Genomic DNA, 14,948 nt, shown 5'->3' with positions numbered 1-14,948 from the left:
ATCTATAAACTCTCTATCTACCACCCCCCCCCCCCAGCTTAGGACGACAATTTGTTTATCTATAAACTCTCTATCTACCAGACTACCACCCCCCCCCCCCCCCCAGCTTAGGACGACAATTTGTTTATCTATAAACTCTCTATCTACCAGACTACCACCCCCCCCCAGCTAAGGACGACAATTTGTTTATCTATAAAGTCTCTATCTACCACCACCCCCCAGCTAAGGACGACAATTTGTTTATCTATAAACTCTCTATCTACCCCCCCCCCCCCAGCTTAGGACGACAATTTGTTTATCTATAAACTCTCTATCTACCACCCCCCCCCCCCCAGCTTAGGACGACAATTTGTTTATCTATAAACTCTCTATCTACCACCCCCCCCCCCCCCCAGCTTAGGACGACAATTTGTTTATCTATAAACTCTCTATCTACTCCCCCCAGTTTAGGACGACAAGTTCCTCTATAGGGCCTAAACAGCTGTCATCTGAAATTTAAGTTAGAGTGGTTTCCCCTGAATCTCTAAAAACATAAACAACATGGCAACTAAAGTAAATGAGCTTGGTTGCATCTGATGAAAAAATCGCTAGTCTTTATTTATTACTGAAAAGTTTTAATACGATTGTTTAAAAGCTGGTACAATAATAAAACTTTAGGTAAAATCTTAGTTTAGCGTCGTAAATTCGGCCAAAACTAGTAATGTGGGAGAGAGTGAATTAATGAATATGTCATTAAATATGAGTATATTTTCGTATATTTTGATAAAGTATTATAGACAATTGAATAATAGATCACCATTGATGGTTAAATCAATTTAAATATCCTGAAATTAATTTTTATCAACCCTGTTCGAGATAGTAAATTTGCTATTAAAAACAGCAGCCATCTTAAGAAAATGTTATTGAGAGTAGCTTCCCTTTCATTTCTATTCATATGAAAATGTATTTAAATATGATCGTCTTGTTGTATAGTCCATATTACAAAGCATTTTTTTTAAAAATGTGAATTTCCTAACAAAGAACTTTATTAATTCTAGAAGCATTGTGAGATGCAACTTGTATCCATGTATTTAATCACGTTTTTTTTTTAAACTAATGTTTATTTGATCTTACTATTACTAAATAGTTGTGAGTTTTTTCTTATTGTTATAATGTTCACTATTTTCATTTCAGTTTCAGGTTTTTCTTTTCATCAATAATAATTATTAGTAATTCTATCGTAACTTATGACATTTTTTTTTACTTCTCTTTACCTTAATTAAACCCCAACCTCCGTCATATTTTTGTCGTCAATGTCACATCAAGTCATAATGTAAAAAATTACGCTTCACTCTGCCTTATCTAAGATCTCTAACCATAATTTTGACAACATTAAATGTTTGTCATCATTTATATATACAGAGAGACAAATGTATTATCCACCAGCTTCCCTCGTAAAACATCATCTAAAACAATGAGCCAGTCCACCCCTTAAGTGCGTGTTGTCATTATGGTCGATTGCAAGTCTCCACCTGCCAGACACATGTTGGTTATCCTTTGTTGTCAAATTGTCAATATCAAGTACACAAGTGAGTGATATGGGGTTGTCCATAAATGATGTCACATATGATTTGCCTCGGGAGTGAGTGAAGATTTGTGACGTCAACTCTGGCGGCTTTGCAATTTATGACGTGTCGGTCTCATGAAAGGAGGTGAACGGGGAAAAATACCTAGATGGTTGATGGAGAACCTGTATAATGCTTTGTTCAATCAAAATAACGATAAATAGGCATTAGTATAGGTAGTCCAAACTGGCGAAAAAGTGCGTTTTAGGGTCAGTTTTTGCGGTTTTCAAAAATAAAATTTCACTACTTCTAGTTGTCCTATAAGAATAAAAATTATATGTCAATAAAGTTTAAGCCTTTATCTGTCGTAATCTGGTATTTGTATATCTGTAACATATGTTTGAATGTGTTTGATATTTGTTTGAAAAGTATCAGTTACGGCAACAAATTTCACCGTTTTGCGTGTACCGATCGACCCCACACTGTTTCATTTGGTTGCGGCTTCGCGACGAAGCATCGTAGAAGCATAATCTTAATGTCATTTTAAAGAGCGAATTCTAGTCTATCGTTTGATGTATAAATTGAAAAAATAACTTGCTTATTTCATTTTAAAAAATCAGTTTTTAAACTTTAAATGACGATATATACACGAAAACAAACTAATTCTGTTTCAATCTTTACACCGATGTAAAGTTCACTTTTATAACTACTTTGTGTTGTAAATTCAAGTCTTTCTGATTTACGATCGCGAAGCCGTACCCTCAATAAGCATATAACCCTCGAGTCAACTTTCAGCCCCTAGTCAGTTGCTCGCCGAACGGTTTTAAAGGTTGACGACCGATGATGCTAAACGGATTTTACCCTTGCTAGAGCCTTCAAACAAGTTGTAAGTATCATTTTTAAAGTTTCATTTCCATTTTAATAAATGAATTTTAAGTTTGAATGTCAGTTTGGTTTAATTAGCACACGTTATTAATGTAAATTTGAACCCTACTAGTCAACGGTTTTAGCGTGTGAACTACGCTTGTACACAGGGTGTGTTTAAACGTGAAGCTATTTAATTCAGGACATTCTAGGGACTTAAAATATGGATGCACTTAACTATTAGATGCTAGTGTTTACTAATTCTTTAAAATCTATCGAATGGGATTAATGATAGGGTCGTATTACTACAGTTTATCTGGACTATCGCGTCAAAATTATGAATCGACAAATTCAAAATGGCCACCAGACATTTTTGGTTACTATGTGGACGAACTCAATTATTTACAGGGAACGAAGGTTAAATACTTATAAAATATTATTGAAACACAAAAGAAACTTATAATTGTAATAACTATACATTTTTATCAATTTATTTAAAACAAAAGACACTAAAGTTTAAGGACTAATGTGATTAATTTTTAATTTTCTGTTGTGCACTTTGATTCTGATTCCCCTGCTGAATAATGTGAAATGGTCTGCGCCAGTCTCCTTAATAAAATGTACCAGATCAATTTTTAGATGGTGGTGCAATTTAATAAGATTGTACATGTTGTGACTTAGTTTTAAATGTTATATTAGTTGTAAGTGTAAGTAGTACTTCTCATTATTTATTTATTTTATATGCATATAGTAACAATGAAGGACAGTTAAGTTGTCCTATATGATGTTGAGAACTACAGTATGGCACCTTCATCATTGGATATCTCAACCATTGTGGCTCAAACAACGAATATTTCATTCAATAGAATTAATGTTCAAAATATACTATCAAGTTTACATTTCTTTAAACAAAAAGGTGTTTTCAGGCTTTTTCATGTTTCCAGCTACAGTCACAGGATAAATAGTAGGCCTACAAAATAGGCTAGTAGTAAATCTAATTATATTTTATTAATCACTAAATCAATTATTTATTCCATAGCTGGAGACATTTATGGTGGCCTATCCAGAACTTTCCTTACAAGGGAAGGGAAGAAGGCCAAGCCCACCCCCCACCCCCAACTACAGTTCCCAAAACATATCACTTACTCTTGATGCTCAACAAGATCAAGGTTGGGGGTTACTAGACATACAAAGATGTGGAGTTGTCGTTTTAAAAACTGTTCCCCCAAAGCAGTTATCAACCCAATGGGTTTGAATGTAGCAGAAACTGCTGCATTACTTGTAGGCATCACGTCTTTATTAGATTACATTACATTACTCCACTAAATTTTGATTCTGTTTCTCCTGCTCTAGATAACTGTGGCATTTTTTAAAAATAATATTTTAACTCATGTGATTTTTGAAAATAATGAACACATTATTCCTGTTAATGTTACCACCAAATAGTTTTAGAGTTATTCTATGTCCAAAGCAAAAAAAAAAAAAAAAAAAAAAAAAAAAAAAAAAAAAAAAAAAATTTGAAAATAAAAGTGACCAAAACGCATTTTTGTCATTTTCAATTATTTTTTTACCTTAGAAAGACTCATTTTAGATGACTGAAAAAAATTGGGCATATATATTACACACTTTGCAGTAACCTTACCAATTTCTACACTTCTATGTTATTTAGTTTAGAAAATATGGGTTCTCAAAAATGGCACTTTTTAAAAATCAGTTTTTTACCAAAATTTGCTTTTTTAAAAATCGCATAACTTTTTTATTTATTAAGATATTTTTATAAAATTTGTGGCATAGAGCTTACAATTAAAAGTTCTTTCATGACATACTCACTCCAGAAGTCTGCAATCAATAGTTAATTTCAGTTTGGACTACCTAATTAGTATATGTATACCTTGCTTAAAACGAATCATCACAAATGTTGCAAGCCTGCTAGTTTAAGACATTCGGCAAACCGGCCGCAACACATTATCCCCGTCAAAAAGGCTTGCCACCAAATGCCTGCCGACGAATAAGCCGCGTCTAATGCGGGGTGTTAGGAATACGGCCATTAGCATGGACCGCGTTAGAGCACCGGTAGGCTATCGCGCTTTGTAAGATGACGTAAATACTTAAATTCAATTTCGCTAAACTGCGCGAAAATTTAGTAATGTTCCATCGTTTGAGGAAATTTATTTTCTTGGACTTAAACTTAAATTGAAATATCATGTTGACTGTCTGGCTCTTAATTTCCGAATATCACTTTTAATGTATCAAGATTCAGAACTATAATTTACTTTAATATAAGTGTCATCTTATCGTTTATTGTGGTTTTTATAAAGCGCAGAGCAGCTACAAAATCGGACGGCCATCCTGTTTTCACCAAGCTTCTTTTGGAGCTTAATATGGGTAGTCTAGTTCTATACGGTGTGAGCTTAATACATTTTTAAAGGGCCGAAAGTATCAAGACAGCAAGCTTGCAGAAATAACTACGTACGTTTAAATGGACGAGTGATAGATGTGTTAGGGGCTGTTTAATGAACACCAACTTATGTAATCAAACTAAACGTCGAAAAAGCGTCAAAAAGGCAGTGCTTTTTTTTCTATAAAATTTGCCTAACGGTCGGCGGTACCGCTACATGACGTCACGTGCGAGCGTTAACTCGGTGACGATGTGCTAAGTGGGGGAATGAAAAAGGTAGGGTTCAAGAAACGCGACTCGGCAAGCTTTTTACATTTCTTGACCCTTCTTAATAGTTCTTTCGTCCCCACTGAGAAAATGGATCACCAATGAATGACGCGTCATACTTCTACAGCTGGTCTTTCCCCCACAACCATCCCGTTTTCACGAAAAAAAAAAACCTGACCCGTCTCCAAAATCACATCGCTGAGTTCTACTCAACCTCTCCCCACCACAAATCACAATTTCTATCTGAAACAATACGTTCATATGTTTGCTCTGTAATAATGCACGCTGTCATTACTATCTTAAGAGCGACGTCATTTATGAGCGATCTAATATTGATTTGCTTACTGCAAATAAAGTGTTCAAAAGTTCGACCTCCCAACAATTGTTGTGGTCTTGGGTGCACACTATTAAGTCTGATAAGGTCTATTAGTCATTCATGTCAACTATATTTAAAAAAAAGAAAAATTACTATACAGGGGGTCACCCATAAATGATGTCACGCTTTTTTGACGATTTTTACCCCCCCCCCTCCCCTCCGTCACACGTCGTCACAAAAAGCCAGACCCCCCCCCCCTAAAATGACGTCACACCTCAGGCTACAACCCCCCCCCCCCCTCAAAATTGCAGTTGAATTTTTTTAAACAGCTATATTTTTCCAAAATCTTGTCTGAACTCTGTCAAAATAGAGTATTTTAATCAATTGTTATTACAATGTATTAAAACAGTTTTTTAAAACGCGCTAAAATTCGTTTTGTAACATTGCTTTTTTAAAATGCAAAAGTGTGACGTCGCACCATCTGAACCCCTCCCCCTCATCACACAACGTCACAAAATTACGGACCTCCCTCCCCCCTACGAGTGTGACGTCTTTTATGGACGACCCCCCCCCCCCCCGGCATATATTAAAACAATACAAAACAATCATATTAAACCACATAATCAACACAAAAGACATGCGAATAGACAATTTATTGTTTTTAAAACATGGCCGCTGCTTGTATTTACTCATTGTTGTCTCGAACGGGGTAGTTTAAAGTTTATTCCGGGATATTTATGACTGGTTTGGTCTTGGATTGTGATTTGTTATTCAATTATCTGTTATGTTATGTAAAATATGACATAAATATGGCCAAATGAAAGAAATATTCATTAGTTACCTTCATCGCACATTACTAGCTACGTTGGAATTTACGACGCTAAACTAAGATTTTACCAAAATTAATTTCAGGATATTTAAATTGATTTAACCATCAATGGTGATCTATTATTCAATTATTTATAATATTTTATTAAAATATACGAAAATATACTCATATTTAATGACATATTCATTAATTCACTCTCTCCCACATTACTAGTTTTGGCCGAATTTACGACGCTAAACTAAGATTTTACCGTTAGGAAATCACTAGGCCTATTTCTGAACTATTTCAGTATTTCTTTATGAATTTTTTGGTTTAGTTTTTTAAATTAATTTTGTAAAAATTTGAGAAAAATTCAAAATTTGGAATATTGAAATTGAATGTGTAGTACTATTTGTGTAGTGTACTAGATTCTAGATCTAGATAATAGATAGATCTAGATCTAGAATGTATTCTATTTATTTCGATTTTTTTTTCTTGAAATTAAAAAATTATGTACAATGTTCATGTCAGTTAAGATTTTCATGGTAATGGGTAAAGTAGAAATGCATCATTGCAAGGCATGATACTATACATTAAGGATGGTATTTAGAATCAACACTTTGAATCCCAGACACATCGTCCCTCTGTGCAGAACACCTTATCAGTTATCAGGTATTATGATAGTTGCTGGGGAATCCAGGGTGTCAAACAGCACGCTGCCACTGTGCTCCTCTGATAATTAAGTTTTGTTTCATCGCAGAAACCTTCCTCAGAGGGTACTCCCAAAGTTTTGTGGCTGTCTGGTTAAATGCATAATAGTATAGTCACATATTTAGATTTTTATCTGTATATAGATTTATGCCTTAGTAGAATCTAGATCTAGATTCTCAAATCTAGATCATCTTGAATGCTAGAAATAAGTAGATATGGATCTGCAAATGTTTTGTTATTTTAGTTGAGATTAGAGGGTAGAAAAAATAATAAAACAAAATTGTTTTCTTTAAAAACTTGTAAAAATATGTAATCAGCCTTTCATCATTTTGTTTGTAGGTACTTGCTCTGGGCAGATGGATTGGCCTCCGTATTATTTTTATTAGTACTAATAAATAGGCCTGCATTTCAGCTAACAAATATAATCAAGCAGCTATCTTCCACCCCAACAACTCCTATTTTTTAGTACATTTTATAATAAATTAATATTAAATTTTCATGCTATTTAATCATTTACTTCATTTTAATAGATGTCTGACTATATTGCCCCTGCCGCTGCTATTTTTCTTCCACAAATTGGAGCAATAGCTGCAGGTTTTAGGAGCAGTGGAAGCATAGAAACATGGTATGAGGTAAGTTTGCTGTAGATAATCCTTACATCTAACCTTTTTTAGCTCAAAGTTACAGGTGTTACTTTCTATGTCAATTGGTTAATAGGCCTAAATAAAAATATCTTCTTAATAAGTTTGGCATGGAACTGTGTGGTTGAGTAGTGGGGCGTTTGGCTGCTAACCAAGGTCTTGAGTTTGGATCTTGGTTTAGACTTGTGATTGTAGTCCACCCAGCTTTGAGGGATACCTGACTTACAATGGGGAAAGTAAAGGCGGCTGGACATAGTGCTGACCACACCATCTCTTTATGTGGCTAGGTCAAAAAACATATGAACTCTTCTTCATCAGCCCAATGGATTGTTAGGTCTAAAGAGGAACTTTACTTAATACGAGCTGACCCATGGCGTACAATACGCCGCTGTTTAGTTGTTTTATTTTCTACTTTTCAGTAATTCATAATTTGTGAATTCGACATTACCAATGCTGCCACTGAAAATATTTGCTTTAAAACACTATCAGTAGCTCGTTGAGGATGATAACCCCCCCCCCCCCACTCCTTCTGTGCATTTATAAAGTACTAATAATATTCCACACTATTATATACATATTGTTTGGCATTCACTTGGTGCGCAATTCTTTTCTCTACGAGATTCTATTCTATTTTAAAAAGTTTAAGTAATTAAAAATGGATTAAGAATCATGTCTATATTCAGAGTTGCCATCCCCCTTAGTGTTATATAAGAATGTTCAAGAAAGTTTAAGGGAGATCACTCTTGGTTTATTTTAAAAATGGTAATGTTTACATTTCAGGGCTTAAAACTTCCCTCATGGCGTCCACCAAACCAAGTCTTTCCACCAGTTTGGACAGCTCTCTACTGTAGTATGGGCTATGCCTCTTATTTGGTGTGGCGTGATGGTGGTGGGTTTGGTGGTGATGCTGCCCTACCACTTGCTGCTTATGGCACCCAGCTGGCTTTAAATTGGGCCTGGTCTCCAATTTTCTTTGGAGCACACAGTCTTAAATGGGTGAGTTCACTTTTTTATTGAAAGATTCAGATTAAGATTTAATGTAGGCCTAAGTGATTTTTTTCTTATCCTCATGAATACTAATTTTATATTAAAAGAAAATGTCACAAAACTCCCAAGCAGTATTTTTTACATTTTCTTTTATTCTTGAAATTTTTATTTCATAGGGTCTGATTGACATAGTCTTCTTGTGGGGAGGTATCGCTGGAACCACCTACCTGTTCCATGGCATCAATGAAACAGCTTCCTACCTCATGCTGCCTTATCTGGGATGGGTCTCATTTGCATCTGTCCTTACTTACAGAATTTGGAGAGACAACCCTGACCCAAAAAAAGAGTAAAGATGAAATGTTACATTTTACAAGCTTCCTCTGTCTGTCATCAGTCTGTCTGTCTAGATCGAAATGGCTGAGCGAAATTGCAGGCACTTCTAACTGACAGATACGGTTCGTAATTGGTATGTGGGTCAAGACAAGAAGACAATGCATCGTGACATTCAATTCCACTTAATTGGTCGCCTGATTAATTTTTTATGAATTAATTAAAATTTTGACCAAATTAGTAGGCAGTTCTATCCACATGTATCATCACGTTCAATGGCTGCGGAATAGTTTTTAGTCGTTTAACTCTATTGTAAATAAAAACATGTAAAGTACTAAAAAATTTTTTCTTAAAATACGTTTTAATAACAAGCTTTTATGTAATAATGCACTAAAATGTAGGAAATAAATTATACGCTACTATTTAAATTACTATAAAGAAAAGCAAGGGTCGCTTCCTAAATATTAGTAAAGGTATCCAATAGATACTAAAGTGACCCACGCTTTTCTTTATAGTAGTAATTTAAATAGTAGCGTATAATTTATTTCCTACATTTTAGTGCATTATTACATACAAGCTTGTTATTAAAACGTTTTTTATGAAAATTTTTTTGCCTTTTGATCTTCCATGCACCAAAAAGAGTATTGAATCCCAGAGTTGTTTTGGTCACTGAGTCAAGTAGATTTTTATTTTTCTTCTGTTGAAGAGTAAGAATCTCTTGCAATTTATGTTTGACTCCAGCTGTTTGTGCAACAGAAAGTTTTCTAAATGTTTTGACTTGGAATTTTTACATTTTTCTACTTGGAATTTATTTTAATTTCTAAATTGACATTCTCATTAATGTATTATAGAAAGTGTAAATGTAAAGTAATTACTTGTATGGGTAATTTTATGATACATAGATAAATGTAAAGTAATTACTTGTACTGGTAGTTTTATGATACATAGATAAATGTAACCTTTTACTGTGCTCTATAATAGCCATAGTTTGTTTAGTCATATTTATCTAGTACAATAGATTATACCGCTTTCATTTTTAAAAAAAATTATTCAGTGACACTATACTACAGTGTTAATGTTTAATTTCATTCACATGAATGTATGCTTTCATTTTTTGCTTTTCCAATTTGTATTCATACATCTTTACTGTAGACCAGGGGTCTCCAAACTTTTCAGTCCGAGGGCTGCATTAATATCAAATTTCAGTTCGAGGCCAGTTTCTTCCAGGCATGTCTTTGATTTTTCTGGGCAAAGTTCCTCAGCCATCACCAACAAATGATTTTTTCCGTGGACAATAAGATCTCTGCGGGCCGGATGAGAGGACATCCCGGGCCGCATCAGGCCCGCGGGCCGTAGTTTGGAGACCCCTGCTGTAGACAATCAAAATATAAAATCTAACCAGCCTCATACAATTTAGTTGTCTAGACAAATAACATCTGTATTGCTGTGTCATCTAAATTAAATATTTACTAGTTCAAATCATATTGAAATATTGAACTTCATTGGATAAAGGGAAAGATGTGTCACGTGACTCACTAATCACATGGTTACAGTGTATCATATTTCAGTATAAAACAGCTCACTTCTGTTATGTATTTAACAATTAGTACCGTTATAATATGGTACTTTAGGAAATGCTTTCAGTTTCAAATAGGAATTGCAAAAAATGGTTATGTTATTATCTGTTTCTATTTTTACTGTAATTTCTTAAGTAATGAAGAGTCCTTTTTAGGAAAATGTTTACTGCCATGCTTTTTTTTACTCGTAATATTTGTTCAATTTTTATCCTCTTTTACCATTATGTGTGCAATTAAGGGGAGACCACTGTGATCACCCTGATAGACATTTATATAAGTCATTGTTATTTCACTTCACAAGAGCCTTGTTAAACAAGAATTACATCAGCAACATGAAATGTTAAACCAAGGTGACTTGTTAATCAATTCAACTAGTTTTATTATGGACTTGTGTAATATAATAAGCATCTATGTGTGATCAGAATTTTTCATTGTAGAAAATAAATAGTTGATTTGTTATACACTTATTGGTTTTTGTTCATATTTTTGCTTTATAATAAATAAATTGCAGTAACTTTTAAAAATATTTAATTCATTGTCTCACTATAAGGGGTCGGTGTGGTCAGGTTGGTACAGCTTGTTGTTGCTAAACCAATGAGTCCCTAGTTTAAACTCCTGGGCAGTTGAGATTACACCACATATGCTGTCGTGTACTCTTGCATACAACCTTCAAATATCTTTGGTATATTGTTAGGTCAGTCCATATATATATATATATATATATATATATATATATATATATATATATATATAATATATATATCATCTGTTATATAGATCTTTTTAATTAGCTTGATTAATTTTTTTGAAGCTTACATTTATAAGGTTCGATATGCACACTCCGTTGATTAATTAGGATGTTTGAACCTCCCCGTCCCCCACAGAAACGGCCTATATCCTAGTACGTGACATCCAGAACCCCCCAACAATTTTGGGGTCTCTCAAGTACAGCCTCAGGTCATGGGGGGTCAACACCACCAACTTTATCCCCGCCAATAACAAGCATTGTTGAGACAATATGATGTTTCCATTGCTGAGACATATCTGATGTTTCCATTGTTGAGACATATCTGATGTTTCCATTGTTGAGACATATTTGATGTTTCCATTGTTGAAGAAATATTTGATGTTTCCATTGTTGAAGAAATATTTGATGTTTCCATTGCTGAGACATATCTGATGTTTCCATTGTTGAGACATATCTGATGTTTCCATTGTTGAGACATATTTGATGTTTCCATTGTTGAAGAAATATTTGATGTTTCCATTGTTGAAGAAATATTTGATGTTTCCATTGCTGAGACATATCTGATGTTTCCATTGATGAGACATATCTGATGTTTCCATTGTTGAAGAAATATTTGATGTTTCCATTGTTGAAGAAATATTTGATGTTTCCATTGCTGAGACATTTCTGATGTTTCCATTGTTGAGACATATTTGATGTTTCCATTGTTGAAGAAATATTTGATGTTTCTATTGTTGGGAAAATATTTGATGTTTCTATTGATGAGAAAATATTTAATATTTCCATTATTGAGAAAATATTTGATCTTTTCATTGTTGGAAAAATATGATGTGCTCATTGTGTTATGTTATAAAACGATGAAAACAAATTCTTGTTTTTGAAATTAAATTTTTGTAAACACTTCGCACCAGCAATGTTGAGCGATCCATGTGTAAGAAAAAGTAAATGAAAACAAGTAGAAACGTATGACATATCTTAACTCCTTTAACTACAACAGCTGGTTAATTTATATCTATAACATGTGTTATCTTCTTCCTAATCATGAATAATTCTCTTTAGCATCACAGGGCTTTAGAAAAGACAAACAATGTTAACTGAATGTTAACTGAACGTTTTGAGCTTTAGAGTTACTGTGTTTTATTGTTTTCAAATAAATAAAACTGGTGAATATCAAAATGATATAAATCTTAAATTATAATTGTAATTTTTTTTGTAAGTATGCATGTTACAATTATATATTTCAAAATTGAATTTCATTTATTCATATCTTAAACAAGTTAATAAAAAGTCTAGTGACAATTTAAGCGCAATTTCCTTAATTAATTTTTTGTGACCGAACGGAAGGATATTTTTGAAAACTTTCTTCGGCAATATTGTTCTAAATTATGGCAGGAATCGATTGGTAAATGTTTCAAGTCGCTAAGTGGTATGGTTGCCGAGATATGGGCAAAAAAACTGCATTTTTTCGTGGTTTTTTGGCTTTTCCGGGAAATCCAGGAAGGAATTCCGGGAATTTTGTCGGCCCACAATCGTCCTCGGAACTTGCTTAACATATTTGCTTTTGGAACTAGTCCTCTATATTGCTTCGTTGAGGAGGAGATACGACTTAAAGCTGCGGACACACATCCACTACCAGAAATGACAAGTTAATAATCGCAATTGTCCAGTATGGAAATTGCGCTAAAAATACCACGGCCACTTTGTAATAATTAAAGGGAAGCAACCGTCTTAAAAGTAATTGTTTTTAATAACCCGCTTATTTCCCTTATTACTCCACATACTGGTGGATCTATTTTGAAATGTTACTTGTCGTATTCTGAATCAACCCTCACTAAGTTTACTAATCTGTATTACTGTGTATATGTGTGTATAACAGTATATAGTATATTATATACATAATCAAGTGTGTATATCTGGAAATACACTGCATAAAGCTGCAAGTCTTCTTCACCATCTTTATTTTATATTTTATAAACACACTGTAACAGAGTTAACCTTAAATTCACTTGACAACTTCTATGTTAACTAACTCTCTGTTCGGCCTTTCAAATGTTTTTCTTACATTTCTTCTGGTCCGTGAAATTTACACATCAAAGGGAAATAATTCAAGAAACAGATTTTGACAAGTCATAACAAATAGCCTCCCTTTCCTTGTGTAAAAACAAACAACGGAACCCGGCAGGAAGTGATGTTAAAACATGCATTTTTTTTCTCTGTGTAACCAGCGCGTTATACTGAGTATGAAGATTTGTTCTGTGTAGTTAGTGCGTTATACTGGGACTGAAGATTTTTTTCTGTGTAGTCAGTACGTTATCATGGGTCTAAAGAATTTTTTTTTCTGTATAGCTAGTGGGTTATCGTGGGTCTAAAGATTTCTACGCATCATAGACATGTTCAAAATAATTTTTTGTTTGTATTCTAGTCTAAAATCTGCTTCTTATGATGGGTTATGTCTATATTGATCTCAGTTACGTTTTTTTATGTCTGTTACATTGGGTCCAAATTTTTAAATATATATTCTACTTGGACTAAAATAAAACAAAGTTTTGTTAGTATATTATATTGCGTGTAATTTGTAGCTCGAGTATGTGTAACAAAAGCAGCTCTAAAATATTTGTTTACACTTTCATACTGCGTCTAAAATATTTGTTTACACTTTCATACCGCGTCTAAAATATTTGTTTACACTTTCATACTGCGTCTAAAATATTTGTTTACACTTTCATACTGCGTCTAAAATATTTGTTTACACTTTCATACTGCGTCTAAAATATTTGTTTACACTTTCATACTGCGTCTAAAATATATTTTTGTGCTACACTGAGTTTGGAATTATTTGTGTGTGAGTGTTGAGCTAGGTCTAAAATATTTTTGTCTCTCGGTGCGATATTGATAAGAAATCAATACAGGCGACGATAATTGATTTGGCCGACACACCATTCGGATAGTGCGTCTAGCACGCCACGTCTATAAACGCCTCGCTATGCCCTCTGGGTGAACGAAAGAATCAGGGGCGTAGCCAGTACACATAAATAGCGTGGGGTTCAAAAGGCTAGACTCATGGGTCTAGCCAATGATGGATTAACGTATGAGCTAATCTAGCTATAACTTAGGGCTCCCACTTTCTTGGCCCTTTTCCTTCTCCAAAAGTATTTTCTTGAAACCGAGGTGGGCATTTTTTCATCAAATTACTTTTTAACATTAATTCCTAATTTTATTTTCTTTTTTTCCAAACCGTGGCGAAGGCCAATATTTATTTCTACTACAATTATAAACACACTTTTTGTTGTTGGCAAACGTCATTAAAAAAAAAAAAACATTGGGCACTGACATAATATCTGACTTTTTAAAGTGTTCCCTATACATATAATTTAGGCGTTATCAAAGCTAAATCCGGTCCTGGATTTAACTAAAGATTTAAACATTCTTTACAACAAATATGATTTTATATTTGGTCTTGATTAACTGCTTCTGAATTCTGATACTCTTTAAATTGTTTGAAACTTCCATGAGTGTAAATTAGGTCAACACGTACATTGACCCAAACCCTAGCCACGCCCCTGAAGCAGATTTTTAAAGCCTCACTTTTCGCACTGTGGAACATTCCAGTCCAGCCGAGCCACAATGGACTACCAGCAGTAGGAGATTTAGCTCAGGGTTTAGCTCCAGGGTTAACTCAAGTCCTATAATCCATGCCTGCAGCTTAGCATCGTTTGACTTCTGACCCTCTGCAACACGCTGGTCAAACAGGATATTT

The 14,948-nt window shown here is 34.0% G+C and overlaps 1 protein-coding gene and 1 long non-coding RNA gene across 2 annotated transcripts; both read left to right on the top strand.

Annotated features, from left to right (window-relative positions):
- Positions 1 to 546: 546 nt before the first annotated feature.
- LOC131943218 (translocator protein) lies at positions 547 to 9,056 on the top strand. The gene is made up of 4 exons (XM_059303227.1): positions 547 to 552; positions 7,439 to 7,540; positions 8,330 to 8,545; positions 8,713 to 9,056. Exons 2-4 carry the CDS (start codon positions 7,439 to 7,441, stop codon positions 8,884 to 8,886), a joined length of 492 nt encoding a protein of 163 aa, XP_059159210.1. The 5' UTR covers positions 547 to 552; the 3' UTR covers positions 8,887 to 9,056.
- A 381-nt stretch (positions 9,057 to 9,437) lies between these two features.
- LOC131943217 (uncharacterized) lies at positions 9,438 to 10,900 on the top strand. Its single transcript, XR_009386871.1, has 2 exons — positions 9,438 to 9,722; positions 9,769 to 10,900. It is a non-coding gene; the product is annotated as an uncharacterized LOC131943217 (long non-coding RNA).
- Positions 10,901 to 14,948: the final 4,048 nt, after the last annotated feature.

This window comes from Physella acuta, unplaced genomic scaffold, assembly GCF_028476545.2.
Source record: "Physella acuta isolate Inbredline_101_S28 unplaced genomic scaffold, ASM2847654v3 ptg000447l, whole genome shotgun sequence".
Classification (NCBI taxonomy): Eukaryota; Metazoa; Mollusca; class Gastropoda; family Physidae; genus Physella; species Physella acuta.
Note: the sequence above shows the minus strand (reverse complement) of the source record. Positions and strands in the feature narration are given on the sequence as shown.

Bases quoted from the DNA above. Each gene is read 5' to 3' on its own strand.
- LOC131943218 (XM_059303227.1), top strand. From the start codon at position 7,439: ATGTCTGACTATATTGCCCCTGCCGCTGCTATTTTTCTTCCACAAATT. The intron at 7,541-8,329 runs GTAAGTTTGCTG...TTTACATTTCAG, and splicing joins GCATAGAAACATGGTATGAG to GGCTTAAAACTTCCCTCATG. The intron at 8,546-8,712 runs GTGAGTTCACTT...TTTATTTCATAG, and splicing joins GAGCACACAGTCTTAAATGG to GGTCTGATTGACATAGTCTT.